The 16613-nt window shown below is 49.1% G+C and overlaps 3 protein-coding genes across 3 annotated transcripts; 1 reads left to right on the top strand and 2 right to left on the bottom strand.

Annotated features, from left to right (window-relative positions):
* Positions 1-571: 571 nt before the first annotated feature.
* On the bottom strand, positions 572-1583 carry T310_6725 (Enoyl-CoA hydratase/isomerase family protein; the record flags this gene model as incomplete). Its single annotated transcript, XM_013470475.1, has 3 exons — positions 572-681; positions 756-1405; positions 1474-1583. 3 exons carry the CDS (start codon positions 1581-1583, stop codon positions 572-574), a joined length of 870 nt encoding a protein of 289 aa, XP_013325929.1.
* A 6182-nt stretch (positions 1584-7765) lies between these two features.
* T310_6724 (Heat shock protein Hsp30/Hsp42) lies at positions 7766-8257 on the bottom strand (the record flags this gene model as incomplete). The annotated part of the gene is made up of 1 exon (XM_013470474.1): positions 7766-8257. One exon carries the CDS (start codon positions 8255-8257, stop codon positions 7766-7768), a length of 492 nt encoding a protein of 163 aa, XP_013325928.1.
* Positions 8258-14313: 6056 nt separating this feature from the next.
* Positions 14314-15138, top strand: T310_6723 (uncharacterized protein; the record flags this gene model as incomplete). Its single annotated transcript, XM_013470473.1, has 2 exons — positions 14314-14316; positions 14635-15138. The coding sequence occupies 2 exons, from the start codon at positions 14314-14316 to the stop codon at positions 15136-15138; spliced, it is 507 nt and encodes a 168-aa protein (XP_013325927.1).
* Between the last annotated feature and the right edge of the window lie 1475 nt (positions 15139-16613).

Raw genomic sequence — 16613 nt, 5'->3', positions numbered from 1 at the left:
TCTCTATTTCCATTTTTCTTTTATTTTTTTTCTTTTTCGTTTCTTTTTTTTTTCTTTTTCTTCTTTTTTTCTTTTTCTTTTCTTTTTTCTTTTTCAGTTTTCTTTCGATATATCCATTGTTTATCAGATTGATTACTTGACATGTTGATAATGATATCCACGACGTTACGACACGATATAAGATGCAATATGATTGATTGATTGATTATTGATTATTGATTGATTGATTGCTTCTACAAAAGTTCGATCTAGATGAAAGATATGATGATGTGAACCCCTGTATTTTTATTTTTTTTTTCTTCGTGGGATAAGCGGGTGAAAAGAAAAAAGAAAATACTGGAAAATTTTGTGCGAGTCTCTCAAGGGTTGGTTTCCCGAGAGAGAAAGAAGTATCTCTTCGTCGATAACACAGCCAACACCGGGTACAGTACAGACAGGGTAGATGTGAGTGAGCGTTGGGTGATCCAACAACATATGGATGCATCATGATCCTTCTCTTTTGGCCTCTGCAGCGAGGATCTTCCGGAATACACACACAACAGATAGGTAGGTAGTAGGTTGACACCTACAGCTACAGCTTCTCAAACGTTGGAGTCCGTTTCTGCAGCCCGGATAATATCGCCGCCGTGACATCTTTCGTCTGCAGGGCGGCGCTGTTCCAGACGCTGGTGTAGCGGAGGCCTAGACATGTATATAATCAGCTGGGTGTATAATATAGATATATGGATAGCTGGATGGATGATGGAGCTGCTTACCATCCTGCACAGAATGATCGCGCGACCAATTCAACAACTCCTTCGTCCCCTGCACCGCAACAGGGCTCTTACTCGCGATCACCCCCGCCAGGTCGATCGCCGCCTGCACCGTCTTGTCCTTGTCGTCGTAGACGGCGTTGACGAACCCCACGCGCAGCGCCTCGTCTGCCCCAAACACCCGCGCCGTCAGCGACACCTCCTTCACCCACCCGTAGTGCCCGACCACCTTGGGCAGCCGGCTCAGCGTGCCAATGTCCGCCGCCAGCCCGATGTCCACCTCCTTGACGGCGAACTTGGCGTCGCGCGCGCACAGCCGCACGTCCGCCGCCGTCGACAGGTCGATGCCCAGCCCTAGCGCGTACCCGTGCATGGCCGCGATGACGGGCTTCTCGCACCGCTCCACGGCCGTCACGCAGTCCTGGAAGTCGGCAATGTGCCGTCGCAGCCGCGCCGCGATGCGTCCCGGGTCGAGGTTCTGGCCCTGCTGCGGGCTCTTGGTCGCAGCTAGCAGCCCGCTGCCCTCCTGCGATGCGGCCTGCACATCCAACCCAGCGGTGAAAGCGCGCTCCCCGGCGCCGCTGAGCACGATGGCCCGCACGGACGAGTCGTGCGAGAGCTGGTCAAAGACGCGCCGGAGTTCGAGCCACATGCTAGAAAACAGATCAGCGGGACTGAATATTTAATCAATCAGGATTGTAAGGGTGTGGTTGATACGCACGCCTCCATAAACGCATTCATCTTCTCCGCGCGGTTGATCTCCACGTGCGCGACATATTCCCGGGGAAAGGTCACGTTGAAGTATTTGAAGGTGTAGGTTTTGTCTGTCATGGTGATATATGATATGTCTGATGGGTAGGTATCTATCCTCCTTGGATAGATGATGAGAGATAATCCAGAGGGTTCAGTGGTAGGATGTTCGACATGCAATCAACTCAAGTATGTGAGCAGGAGCTATGAAGCCGGCTATGATGGTAGAAGGATGAGACGTCAATCGATGGATGAATAATCAATCAATCAGTCAAGTCATCGCATTCCAGGAATTAGGAGTAGTGAACAGAGCTGAGCTGAGCTGAAATGAGTTGGATTGAATCCACAGATCAACCACATGAACCTGGTCAATAAATCAATCAGTCGACTATTCGACCAGTTGGAAAAGGAGAAAGAAGAAGATTGATCAGCTATGTGCTGCACCTTGCAATTGCTAACATGTATGTAGTTCGTCTGTTCTAGTACGTACGTAAGATGGTCTATTAGGCCAGACATCTCCGCTTGCCGAGGTTTCTCGGATCTGATTGATAAGGCTGTCTGTCGAGTATCGACACGTGACTTTGTCTCGACACAGCATGCATTGAGGTGGGATTTTGAACAAACGGTAACTTTTTAAATTGATGATTTTTTTTAATAATGATAATGATTTGTTTAGAGTAGATGAATTTTAATTTGGCAGATTGTGTATGTATGTATGTATGTACTGTGTGTACTCCGTACTTTAAATGTGCTTGCAGTAGCTGAATTGTGCTGAGGATATAAATAATCTTTTGCAGCTAAGGATATGTATCTACAGTATGCTAATAACTAAGCTTACGAATAAAAAAAAGGGCATGAGATGATGTCTTATATCTATATCAACGAATCCGCTCGAAAATAAACTCCATTTCTGCGTGTAATCAGAATATCGTATAGCGAGAAACGAGCTTTATGTGTAGTTTTGCCATGGTCCAGCCTAGCTGCTAATTAGATTTCCTTATAAATACATGTATAGTCTTAGCTTCAGTAGTTTATCAGGATCTTATCCAATGCCCTCTGCACTGTAGCACACTGGGTCTCAATGTTATGTGAGCTGCTATTGGCTTCCAGCGAGATATATTCTGACTGACCGAGCATGCGCTGCAGGAGCTGGTCCGCCCGCTCCTCAACGCCTGCTTCAAGGAGCTAAATATGATGAAGAAGCAGGATTGATGATGGAACAACCTCTGGGCTGGATTTATGATTGTCCGACGTTGAAGGGATGAGAAGCTGTACCGAGCGTTGACGCGGTCGACGCTGTACTGCAGAGCAACGCGAAGCGGGGCGGCTGAGGCCTCAACACCGTATCTGAGCTAGATTTGGTGCTTTGTTGAGAGACATGCTACCAAATGTAAGGAGCTAAATATGAAGTTGAAGCAAGGAGGAACGACGTCAGTATGATTCTTGGATTTGCTATGTTGTAGAAACTAGGAAGTAAGCGGCTGTCGACAGACTGTCCTTCTTCGTCACCGCCGTTCGGCCCGCCGGCCTGATGCAGTCGACCTTGACTCAAGTCGAGATCGGAGAATGCCTCCGGACCCATATCAATGATCGGCCTGAATATCTACTTGGCCTGGTTATATTCGACGAAGCGATCGAATGTGTTGGAGCCTACTAGGATCCAAATGCGCTGGGCGAGTTATCGTTCCACTGGTAGAACCTGAATAGAAGTGATGACCAAGGACCAGCGGCGGGACGGCTGTCCATCAAAGATCGAGTGCGTGCGGTCCAGTGTGCGAATGGTGTCTTTACCGATCTACCAATGGCAATGGCCCTGTAGACTTGTCTGTTTGCTGAGCTTGTTTCCCACCGTGGATACCCCTCAGGTATTCCGAGGCAAGTTGCGGCCCCTTCTCTATATCCACTCATGGTTTGTTTGGTTTCGTTCACTGAGTTGACGAGACAAAGGAGATCAGGGTACCAAGTTCAACAGAGTTCAGGTTGTGATTGATTGAGAGGTGGCAAAAGAAAGGGGAAAAAAAGGTCTGGCACTGTGTAACTCGGCAGGCTGCGTTAGATACTGACTCGTGAGGTGCAAGTGAGTATGGGAGAGAGAAGGCCCTTGCATTGCACCAGAAAGAAGTGCATGTGGCCGTGGCCTGCGGCGTGGTGGTATACATTCAGGTCCGCAGATCTTGTATCCCGCGCGAAGATGCCGATGTTAGGTCTCTGGCCCAGCCTACTGCGTCCCTCGTCATGGTGTAGTATGGAACAGGATGAGTTTCATACGGGGTATTGGAGATACTGTCAACCATTGGCGCATGTTGTGGCCGTGGGATCCGCAGAGAACGTAGGTCTGGGGTGCTGTTGAACTTTTGGCTGCACTGCAGCCACCACTTGCCTGAGTTCTCCCAGAGAAATTCAAAAAAGATCGGAAGACATTCGCTCGGGCCTTACACTCCCTGTCGACTGTCGCCCAAATGCTTTTCCCATCCATCGTAAGGCGGAATTTATCAGCCTCAGACAATCTTCGGGTGAGATTCGGTCGCAGCGCTAAGAAAGGTGAGTTCGTCGTGGCTGCGTCGGACTATAAGTAGGCTCAGCATTAAAGCTGACCCAATTGTATTGCCTTGCCCCTTCAAGCACTGAAGGAGCTCCATGTCCTTCAGTTGGAGTGTGACCCGACAGGCATGGTTAGGAGATTCGCACCTACAACCGAGACAGGCACAGGTAATTGTCCGTAAAACTCTCATCTTTAGGCTGTTCATCACGTTCACTTCCTGCAAATTCTCTGAGCCAGAGCCCTTGAATGCATTCGCCTCGCTCAGAGGACGATAGACTGCGAATGTTAGAGACAGACATCCTGCGAAGAGGAAAGGTAACAACTCACTTTCGCCTCCATTCTGATGATCTGTCCTACCATTATTTTTTTTATTCTGGTTGTGCTCCACGAATCGGTCACCGTATATATATGTGTGGGTTCCAGTTGTTGCATCATATACAGTTTGTTGACGTTGGATTTGAACACATCCTGCGCTTCTGGATGGTGTCCTGTGCCATTGCAGAAGATCATGGTACTCCATCCCGGAGGAAATGGATCTGATCTTCAAACCCTTGCCAGTCCGAGATACAGGTTGCGGAATCCGTCATAATGTCGACAAGCCGCCATGAGGCAATTCTTGTAGACAGAGAGGGCGATGAATGCCCAGTCGATGATACAGTTTGTCACAAGTGAATTTCCTGACGAAACTAAAACTTTTCCGAGGTTGACAGGCATTGATGACATAGATGTCGCGAGAGCGTGGTTGGGTGCTCGCGGCTAAGGTTCTCCTGCTGTTCCTCGGCTGTACATATAGAATTGATTAGCAAAATGAACAGAAGAAAAGACGGACATCGGCATTGAGATGGCCTAATGTAGCCTTTGTTGCGTCTTGCCACCACGCAGGTTCAAAAGAGGGGTACTTACACTCATTGCTGAGTCCGAGGTATCGTCTGACAATAAGATTTGCTCGGCGAAGCATATTCGATGAAGATGTTTTGTTAGTGATGTGGTTGATATAAAAATACTGGCGAGCGGTTAGCTGAGTAAGACCATGAACCAAACAGAGGGGGCCAGCGCAGGAAAGCAAAAGGGACGACATTACCAGATGTATAGCCACAGCAGCAAAGGGGAACCGGGAAGAATTGATTGCTGAGCGATAACGTATATCAAGTTCGCTGGATATTCCGGGGAAGTAATAATAGCATATTCCCGGAGAATTCCCACATGATGCTGCTGTCCGTGGCTCTTTATCTCTGCACGGAAAACGTTGGCGTCAAGATGGGCGACCAACGATGTCAGTAACCATGCAGTTGTAGCCACACAGCGGCGTCAAGAAGAGTTATATAAAAATAAAGAACAAAGGATATATAAAAAAATATAAGACGAGAGGCGTGTGTATATATGGCACACGAGGTGCGATGGAAAGAAAGAGATCAAGAAAAGAGGGGGTTGACTGCCTTTAAATAACCTGGAAATCTGACTCAGGCCTGCATAACTATATCCATTCACTTATTTTCGGGAAGATTCAATTCACAGCAGGGAGTGACTGTCAAACTGCAAAATTAGTGACACAGATTCTGCAGTGTCTAGGACTTCGGGCATCGCCGGTGAAGCAGGCGTTTACCCGAGACAGCAAACGGATGGCTTGGGATCTGGGTTTGCAGTCACCCATTTTCGCATTATTCCAAATCATCGTCCTTTAGTCTTGTCAACTAAGAGCTCTAGTTGCGAATAAAAATAGAAAATCTTCACTGTTGAAGTATGTTGAAGAATTGCTTGTGTTACCTAAAACATAGGCAGCCATCTTTCAAGCTATTCGCTGGAAAATCGACAGCCTCAGTTAGGCATCTTCATTTTGAAAATATTTCCTGATATCCTGGAAAGTAATTAAACGCTTTGTCGGTGATGTAGCCTGATTGGGTTCTCGCAATTGGGCTGCCATTTCTAAAATGATCCTGTTGGAAATGCGTCGAGTTATGATAATCCCAGAACTCGTTAAGACAATCTCACGATATGATTGGCTAGAGAAGATGCAAGTATGTTCCTTTAACAACCAATCACATTTGCGGAATGGTGGTAGTTTTGTCCAATGGGATCTTGTGGATCAGAGGCTCCATCCCGATCTGGTAAGGTCGCCTGCAGCAACCGACGGACGATTAAGGAGCGATAACGGGGATTCTGTCATCATGCCTGCATACTCTCTGCCAGCTCGTAGACCGGGCTTTTTTTTTTAATCACTTGCAGTCTTATCAGATGCCAACCAAATAGCCGCCGATAATGAATCATGAACCGATGGCAGCTGACAAAACGGAAAAATGGGGAGATCGGGAAGCAATTCTTCCTTGGACAACTCAATACTCTGGAAATTAATCGTCCGTTTACTTGGGGATAACTGGCTTAACTGCTGGCTTCGGATGGTGGATTCATCTCCTGGAGATTCTCTTTCATTGAGTTGAAATAGATTCTCCATCTTCAGTCTTTCCATTGGACTTGTCGATTTCCTTATCGAGAATGTTTCCGTCAGAACGGACGCCCTTGGTAGGCGACAGTACCGTTGACAACTCCCCAGCAGACGAGATTTTTGACCCGATGAAGAGGACACATTGCCAACAGCTATCACGCCTATTCGTGGCCTGGTCGTTGCTCTCATGTCGGGGGTGCTCATGCTCATCCAGTGTAGATACGCTTTTTCTTACCTGAGTACTCAAATAAGTTGCTGATTCCGGACTTCTTTCCATCCAGCAATGAATATCTCCATGACTACGACGACCCAATCAGCCATTGCTGCGGACTTGGATGCCTTTGCGGGGACGACCTGGTTTGCGGCAACATATTTGGTGCGTTAGTGACATCTATCCGGCAGTGGACTTTTATCTACAGAGACGGACTACGGCAGTTGTCGATATGGTCTATCTGTTCAATAACCATTCTGATTGAGCTATTTATGATCTGTACACTTAGATCCCCATGTCCAGTCTCACCCCTCTCGGTGGCCGACTCATGCCAGATTTTTTTCCCCGCAAACTTTCCTCCTAGGGACAATTATCTTGATTCTGGCGCTATCAAGCAAGAAGCGACGAGGGCTTTTCTTAGGACTGAACGCCGCCGGCTACACGACAGGACTGGCTACGAGAGGTTGCCATCGAGGCGTACGAGCATGCGACCAAGACATTATTCCTCGCGGCGTTTGTGTTGTCTATCGTCACAGCAGTTGTCCAGGCGGGATCGGGGTGGACGGCGCCAGCATCGAGAAAGAATGGCCGCGATGAAGACACTGTAGGAGAAAATAATATGGAGTGGCAGGCAGGTGACCGATAGATAGATAATTCCCTACAAGTTATAGCTTTGATAGATTAGACTGGATTATATATAGTCACCTCTACTGATTTTCTACAAATCTACGAAGATAGTCATGAAAGATGAAAATGTTTAAATGAATAATCTGTCATTATTCATTTTAAGTCGTTATTGTACAGTACATAAATATAAAGTACAGTCATTCATCCATCAAATCATGCCACATGCAAAGGAATGTACAGTACAAAACAACTGAATCGTGAACAGGAACAACAGCGTATGCTCATGAAAGGAGGAATGTCGGAAGGAAAGAAAAATATGAAGAGGGGGGGGATAATTGGTCATCATCGTGGCGGTAGTGCAAGAGATTCAATCAATCAGTGAATCGTCAAGGCGATCGAGTTATGTTGGAAAGCAGTGTCGAAATGAGTCAAAGGTGATAGATTTAAGCGACATTCTCGATCGCGATCTTCCGGCCGGTTGGCGGCGCCGCCTTGGGCACGGCCACCGACAGGATACCGTTTCTCAGGCTCGCCTTGACATTGTCCTGGTCGACGCGGGCGGGGAAGTTGAAGGAGCGGTGGAATTCGCCGACGGAGCGCTCCTGGATCCAGAATCGGTGGCCGTCCTTATCAGTCAGGCCACCCTTTTGGACTTGATTGGTCGTCGGCTCGCCTCCTTCGGGCGACGTGTATTCGCGCTGGATGCGGCCCTTGATCACCAGCGTCTGCGGGTCGGAGAACTCGATGTCGATGTCCTTCTGGTTCACGCCGGGCAGCTCGCCGTCCAGCAGGTAGGCGTCCTTGGCCTCGCGTACGTCGAAGCGCGGCGCCCAGTTCTGGATCGACGTGTTGCCGCGCGTCGACCGGTGCATGTCATAGTCGTCGAGGAGGCGGAAGAGAGGAGCGAAGTCACCAGCGCGTGGGAAGAGCGACATTGTGGTAGTGTCGATCGTGGATGTGATGAGGACGACTTTCGAGTTTCAGAGCGCTGAATGTGAAGAGACTCGCGTTGTGTTGTGTTGCGTTGTGTCTCGATATATCTTCTGAACTTTGATTCTGATTTTTGATCTGATCTGCTCATCCAAGGCCAGGCTGGTAGGGGTTAATATACCCCTTGGTCCGGGTTCGAGAAGTTGCCATGGTTCGGATGGAAGCTCCGTTCGATGATGTGCATCGAAGTGTCTGGGGGATGCGCGAGGCTTCAGGAGTGATCTGCCAGCGTCGAGAGGGATCCAGCAGCATCGCGAGCTGCTGCTGATGCTGATATCACGATTCCCGGCGATGACGCATCCGGGTGGAGCCTTCGTGGCGCTTCGAGAACCCCGTCACGTGCCACGGAGCTTTCCCCCACGCGGGCAGCTTTTCCCAGACGATCGACGAGCGATGATCGACCCGGCGGAGATGTTTCTCCCGCCCTTCACTGAGAATCGTGGCCATGCGTTCGTTCGCCATCACGTCATCGAGTGGCAGCGCCAGTTCACAGCCTCAAACCTGGCTACTCTGTGTGAAGTTTCTCTGTCTCTTTCTGTCTGCCATGTCTTGACGTTGGGATTCCTACGAGAGCAGTAACTGCGTGAGTCTGCCAAGGCCATCACGACCAATGGAAAAAAGAACCATAATCGTACGACATTTTGTCGAGTCTAAGGTATGACTGCGACGTAATCGTGGCAGTGATCATGCAGCAATGTTTCCACTTCGGGGGGGCGTTCTGTCCGGTCTAGGAAACACCCAGGACAATCCTTGGCAGAGACATACATCATCGATGGAGCTGCTTTCCTTGTCTGATACGTCCATATGTACCGAAAATCCCAGAATCCCTGACCTATGCATGAGCTGTAAGTCTAATCCTGTCGTGATTTTGTGAGCCTTGTGAAGCAAGCACGCCAGCTGGGCTTCAGGCCAGTCGAATGCACTGCGACGTGTCAAGAACATCACTGAAAGGACGCACTTTCTCAGACGAATGCAATCTGGTACAGGCCAGGCAGGCTAATCTCAGATCAATTAATTATATTCCTCGTCTGTGGTTATAGAAGCAGTGAGCTCACTACATAGGTAATTTAGCAGACAGACGATGGAAATAGAATGCTTCTCCCTACTAAGTTTTGATAGTATTCCTTTCGATTGGTGTAGGATGTATGTACACGTATTGTTCCATGGAATGGACTTTTGAACTATATGTTCGATCTCCTCAGCGATTATTCTAATAGCATACTGAATTTCTGCAATCGCGTGATCCGTTGCCAGAATGGTTATTGGATTGGGGAGGGGATGGGGTTCAGTGGAGTTTGTTCTGCGTAGAAAATGTCGCAATGCCTGCATCCGGTAAGTATGTATATGTAGAGTTTTAACAGGGAAGTTATATTTTTGATCTAATCTTATATGTATGCTGGTGCTCCTGTTGGTAGAAGAAATTAAGTTAATGACATATTCATTAACGAAAAAAAAGGGGGGGGGGGGGGGGGGGGGAGAATAGTATAAGAAACAGGTCTACAAACGGGAACTTCCTTGAACGTAGTCAGCCGGAGACTTATCACCAATGTCATGGCGTACTAAGGAGAATTGATTGTTGAGGAATCGCGTATGTCAAGTTTACTACATAGTCCGGGGCAGCAACGATATAGCAGATCTACGACCCAATCATTCATCGTACGTAGTATAAAGTCGGCAAAAGTTGCCTCTAGAGACGAATAACCTGGAAGCTCACCCGTGTGGAATCCGTCGTGGTGATATTGAAAAGGGTTTATATGAGCATAGTCTGTATCGGATTCTTTGATGCTGTGTAAGGGCGTAGCTGATGGAAGAGGAGTTTTTTTTCCCACCTCCTTTTGCTTTTACTAGAATGCAACGTCGAGAATTTTAATAGCATTTACAAAAAATAAACTCAAATAAAGCAAGAGAAAAGGGAGGAAGAAATTAAATAAAAAAGTCTGGTCTTCTCACATGGTGATATGAGACTCATGCGTACGTTCTGGACGGTCGAACAGGCACTTGTCGTTCTCCTGACCAAGATATCACATATATGTCTTTCTGTCTGTCTGGGCAGAAGATCAAGGAAGTAATCGAGGATTGTCAGTTCTGTCATTTTTGTTCCTCGTTTGCGCAGCGCAGCGAAGATTGATCTGATTGATATGATTGATAGAAATTCATTACACGATTTTGCTTTTCTGTTGATCTGAATAGTAGAAATTCACCATACAGAGTACGATTTTGCTTTTCCTATCTATCATCTGATTGGTTAATGGAAAGCAAAATCATGTGATTAGAAGTTCATCATATGCTTTTGCTGTGCTTATACCACCACCTCCATCCAGGTCACCTACAGAGCCTGTAGGGGAGCTCATGCTGATTGGCCGAATGTCATTACTACGCGCTACGCAAGGACTTAGGGCCCTTTACGCCCTAGGAAATGGATTTTCTGATAGTTTCAGAGCCTATTCTTGCTTGTTGTAGTCCATCTTCTAGTGGCTTCGCAGAGAGCAGTGGCAGCAAAAGGGTCCTGTTTCCTAGCCTTTCTCTCGACTTCTTCTGTCTGGCGCCGATGCTTATTCAAGTGGGAATCAAGAGCTGCGCCTCTTAAGGGCCTCTTTCGCTTTCGCTTGGAGACAGCGTGTCGAGTGGTGGCGGCAAGTTGGAAACCCTGACCCTATGCCCTAAGCCCTAATCCAGCCACTGGCCAATCATCTCCAAGGCGTTTCTCCACAGTGACTTCCAGGCGGGTCTCCTGCAGATCCTCTGCCAAGCCTACTCCGTACTCCGTAGACGCCCTCAGGCTGTCGTTTCTGTCAGTCGGTCGAAGCATCTCCTCCGATTAGATTATTGAACTTCTGCCATTTATACTGCCACGCCATCACAATGCCTAGAGCTGTCAAAGGTACACCAATCTTAATCCACTTCCCATAGTCCAACGCTGATCGGTCCTAGGAGTCCTTGTCGAGTGCGATCCCTCCGTCAAGGCCATCATCCTCAAGTACGACGAGGAGCGTCATGACTACATCGTGGAGGACCTCGATGACGACCGCCACCTGGTCATCAAGGAGAGCCAGCTGCAGAACCTGAAGGAACGGCTGGGAAGAGTAGGTCCACACTTGTCCAACATGGGCTCACATCGCGCCACATACTAAGGGGTGATTCTCGTTACAGGAGCTCGATGAGAAAATGATGCAGCCGGAGGAGTCGGACTCCGAGTGATTGGCACGACTTGACTTGACATGTTGTTGCTTTCCTACGAACCTACTGAGTCGTCGTCGGTATACGCAGTGGTCTATATTACGAGTTGCTGCTTTCCTACGAATCTACCGAGTCATCGCCGATATACGCAGTGGTTTATATTACGGCATACCGTTCTGAAGTGCCTCTGCGTGATACGTTCTTTCCCGTGGCCTCGAAGCTGAGTTTATCAACCATGTGCGGATATCCTCCTTGACAAAGAGCTATACGACGGACACAGTTCAAAGACCTGGTCTCTGTGCACGTCACGTTGCCGTCTTGGTGTTATAGTCCGCTCATGGCTCATTGCTCCAGTGGACGTCATGCGAATGCTCTCAATCCGCCTACTATCGGGATGCTAGGCGAGCTGTTTACGGCGATCGCAGCGCCGTGTTGAGCATAGCTGTTGGCCAAACAGGCCTTTTAGCGGGTTGGAGTGACGGATCACGATTGTCTGTGGGAGCTTAAGGCTCTTCTACACCGAAGCTGTGAAGTTGAGAATGGGCTATTCTCGAGAAGTTGAAATTTGTATGCACTAGAAAATATGAAAACAAGTATTACCAAGGAAAGCGTCAAGTACTCAAAGAAGTATTCTGTTCTTGTTTTCGTAAGGACAAAGTTTTATCTGTATCTGACAGATAAGAAAACAATTATGATCTTCGCCAGCAGACATACAAATGAGGTTGCTGTAGAATAGAATACGAGAAGTAGATGATGACATCTCGAGCGTTATCTCTTAAGACAACTATTCTATTCGTTTTAGTTCGATGCGTTAACGGTTCTTGGGAGGCAACCCTCCCCACTCCATCCAACGTTCGGAAGGACCTTCCAAAAGACAATTAGCTCGTCTGTATCGACTCCATTCGATCTATCCAGCTGAAAAATGCAACGGTTCATGCCAAGTCTCTTTGAGTTCTGAGCTGTGTGTGTGTGCAGGTAGGCAAGTAACGTTGGAATCCACAATAAATTACATAAGGCAAACGAGGCTGAGCGGAATCACCCGCTCGGGAAGAGTGCAAGAGACCCAGACCAGGACCATACAATAGTCCGGGATTATTTAATTTTTATTATAAATAAATTATTATTTTTTTCCTTTTAATTTCACTTTTTTTTTTACACACTTTCTGTGGAGAAAATGCTACTCTGTTACTCTGCTCTACTCCCAAAGGAGCAGTTATCATGACTAATTGCAGCTCCGTTCATTCGCAGATAAGCTGCTGCTACAATATCGGCCAACTCAGCAAACCAAACCAACTGCAGTAGTAGTAAGCCTTACGCCCCGTCATTGTAGTCATAGTCATAGTCTTGGTCGTGGTCATGTAAGTAAGCAAGCCAAGGCAAGACAAGGCCTGCGCCATCATCGAAGGATTCGTCCCCCCCACAGGACACCGCCCCATAGTGACCCGAGCACTCGCAGTGCACAACCGAAATTCAACATCACCTCTCGACCGCGTTGGAAAGAACGTGCCAATTTGTGGCCTCACAGCGCGTTTTTTGGCGATTTTTTTCGCGATCGGGAGCTTTGTCGGTGGTGACAGACCGTCCCAGGGGATCAGCATCGTCAAATCGGGGCTCCGGTCGGCTGGGCTGCGCAGCTGTGGCTCGTTTCGCAGCGAAGGCGCAGAGCAATGTATGAGGGATTTTCCCCGTCCAAACGCTTGGGAACGCACGCCCCGCTGGCCGGCCGGTTTTCGACGACGACGACGGTATGCCGTTTTTTGCTCTGTCCCGAATTGTCCTGCTTTAACGTGCTTGCTGCAGACTATCTATCCGTTTCGATTTTTCGTGTCTCAAAATTATAGTCTCCCTCTCTTCCCCGCTTAGAGAGATTCATCGTCCGCCAGGCCAATGACCGCCGTCCTGTTCCTCAGAATCCACTGTTCCCATACAACTACTTCCTACAGTAATTGCTCTGGAGAAGAGAGTTCTGCCTTCCCTTGAACCCACTGACTGCACTGGCAGGTTCCAGGTACCTACCTGTTCCCTTTTTTTTTTCCTAGCAGGCGTCGTAAAATCCCGCACTGCACACTGGCAAAAATTCCGTAATTGACTAGATTTTTTTTTCTTTTGCCTCCCCCGAAGACGACGACGGTGGCTAGAGGAAGGAAAAGAATCCGTCATAGCTGTCCTGCCCACAGCCCAGTATCATCGTCACGTCGCTTGTGTACACCAGAGCCGCCTTGCCTGGTGGAACTCAAGAGTTTTCCCCATCCAGGGAGAGCTATGTGTAAGCATGTGAAAGTAGAAAAAATATCAAGTAATTTTTTTTCGGAATAAGGCAAAAAACCAAGGACGACGACTGAAAGAGATCAGCATGCATCGATACAACAGATGATAGAGAGCAAGCAGAGGAAACGGCCCTATGTATGAATCGTACCCGCGCGGGGAGGAGTTGTTCATTGCTGCCGCTGTCCAGTGCCAGCACTCAGCGGCGGTATGATCTTCAGCCTGCCTCGTCGTCGCTATGATATGCATGCCTTAGAGTCTTAGACGGGGGAGCGGCCGCTGAGCCACGCCTGCTACTTCCACAGCATCCCGTTTCGGTCCCCCCAACGCGGGTGGACCCTCGTGCCTGCCAGTGCTGGGTTAAAACCCTCCTCGTCTGTCGTCCTCGACACACTTTTTCCTTTTCATCCTATTTAACTCGCTCAATTAGCTGTCTGTCGCTCGTGTGTCGCTCTCGTCATGCTGTCCGTTGAATAACACCCAGGGATGCTCATCGACGGTGAGAAGTGGGCTTGTGAAGCTTGCGTGCGAGGCCATCGCGTGTCGAGCTGTCGACATCATGGTATGTCTGTCATAGCGTCCATTGGGATGCCACGCGAGGCAATGGCCTCTTGCGGCCTTTTCTGCGCCATTTTTCACTGACTGCCCTCGCCAGATCGACCGCTGATTCGCATCAATAAAAAGGGCCGACCCTTCTCCGTCTGCCGCCTCTGTCGCGGCCCCTGCAAGGCCAGGGAAGAGCACAGCAAGCTCAACAGCCGCGACAAAAAGTCCGATGGTGAGAGCGATGCAAAGTCCTCCGGAAAAGTATTCATGAACGGCAACGAGGTGACTCCGTTTGATGGCGAGAACGGCTGTTGTTCGCTAACTCGCGGGCTAGAAAACAGCTGTTCGGCGTCGTGTCCAGCCCACTTCCTTTGCACGCATTGCACCACAACCTGCACCTCTCCCGTCTTCAACTGAGCAATCTAATCCTTCTCTTCCTCATCCCACTTATTCCAACCCTCAGCCTCCTTCGCTGCCCCTTCCTCCCTCTTCTACCGCCAGCTTCAGCGCTCCTGCTTTCCCGGCGCCCGGACTGGCCACCCCTGGCCTCGATCTGCTGTCCCAGCAGTCCCCTCCCGTTCCGGGTCCGGTCACCACCTTTCCGCCGGAGACGACGGCCCCGATGGGGTATCCCTACGTGACGCTGCCAGCGATGGAGGATCCTGTCCTGCAGCAGTCGTCGTCCTCCCATCCCTTCCAGTTTCCGGACGACTCTGTGTTTCCGGACAACCCGTCGTCATTGTCGGACAGCAGCTTTGCTCTTGACTCGACGTTGGCCGGGTTCGAAGACGTAGATGCGCTTCCAGAAGATTGGTCGACTTTCTTTTGGTCGCAATGAGTGATGACTCTCTTTGTTGTTTCTTGGACATGATTCTTGATTTCGGCCTTTGTTGGTGTCTGTGAGACCACAGCTATCACAGGATTCCTGTACATACGATCTATTGCCTTATTTGGATTGATACCTAGAAAGACCACAGAGACAAGGGGCTCTGGGCGGCTTTTTCATTTTTTTGGGCTTTGCATCTTCCGTTCGATGTCTCTAGTCCGGACATTTGGTCTCTGGATATGCCATTGCACTTCTACAACTACGGACCTATATAGACGTCCAATTCGATGTTGAAGTCTAGTGCGTCAGGCACGTATCACTATTAGCTGACAGAGAAGCAAATTCCCTGTCACTCTGGTCTCGAAATTTTGCAGTTACAATCCATCGATTCCACGAGTCTGGTGGCTTGTTGAACCACGGTGCATTTTGGGGGCCTGTCTGGTTTCGCGGTGACTAACCTCGGCACTGCCCGTTAAGCTTAGGGCTGGGATTTTTTGCAAGAGGCTCCCGAAAAGGCGGTGGAAATTAACTGAACCATGGGCAGTTGCAGCGCCTTGTGTGGCGCCGGCCCTGGGTGCGTGGGTGCGTGTCTGGAAAATCCCGCGTTGTCGACGGCATCCCTAGATAGCTAGCAAGCCTCCCCGATGATGGTCCTCCCCGTAGGCCTCCTGGACTGGCTCTGCTGGCTCTCCCCCTGGCTTCCTGATCCAGTATCTTGCTGATGGCGCCAGCCGCGCGACGTCACTGTGAGACAGAACCGCGTTCTATGAGGCATTTTTAACTGCCACAGGAACTTGCGATCGAGCGCGGACGCTTCCCGCCACAATGCCGGCCCCTGGAATGGCGACGGCCGTGCTGATCCCGCCTCTAGCTCCGGCAACGCTGAGTTTTGACCATCAGCAAACTCGGAAGTTCTACAGAGGGAGTTCGAACAAGGCTTTGAGATTGTTAGACAGGGAGAATATGGGACAGAGAAAGAGAAAACGACCAAGTCGAAGCTACACGTTGGCGTTCTGCTAACGATCCAGCTGCCACAATTAAACGTGCAGTAATTAATGACATGCTTCTTTGCGATGGCCATACAACTTGCAAGCTTGATCGAGCTAGAGCGGTAACTTCCGTTGGAGCTTGACCTGTGAGCCAACAATATCCAACATCCAGTGCCATCCACGGTGGTTCAGGGCCTCAGCCAGCCTCACGTGGAGTAGGCACGATGATGCGCTGTGCCATCGGAGGTCCGCCTCTTGATAGTTGCATTTTTGGATCCTCTGGTCCAAATATTGCACTTCTCTTAGAAAGACGGTTGCGTTGGTCGAATTGCATGCGTTTCTGTCATGAGAATGCTACGGCCAATCGATGATGTCACCCCAACGCACTGATCCTACTGTGACCAAGTGCCAATTTTTTCCCCCTTTCCGAGCCGGATCAAGTGCATGTACAGGGCTGTACAGCCACATCACAGAAGCTTAGCGATTGACCAATGGTTG

The sequence above is a fragment of the Rasamsonia emersonii genome (assembly GCF_000968595.1).
Source record: "Rasamsonia emersonii CBS 393.64 chromosome Unknown ctg1118621760440, whole genome shotgun sequence".
NCBI classification, from domain to species: Eukaryota; Fungi; Ascomycota; class Eurotiomycetes; order Eurotiales; family Trichocomaceae; genus Rasamsonia; species Rasamsonia emersonii.
Note: the sequence above shows the minus strand (reverse complement) of the source record. Positions and strands in the feature narration are given on the sequence as shown.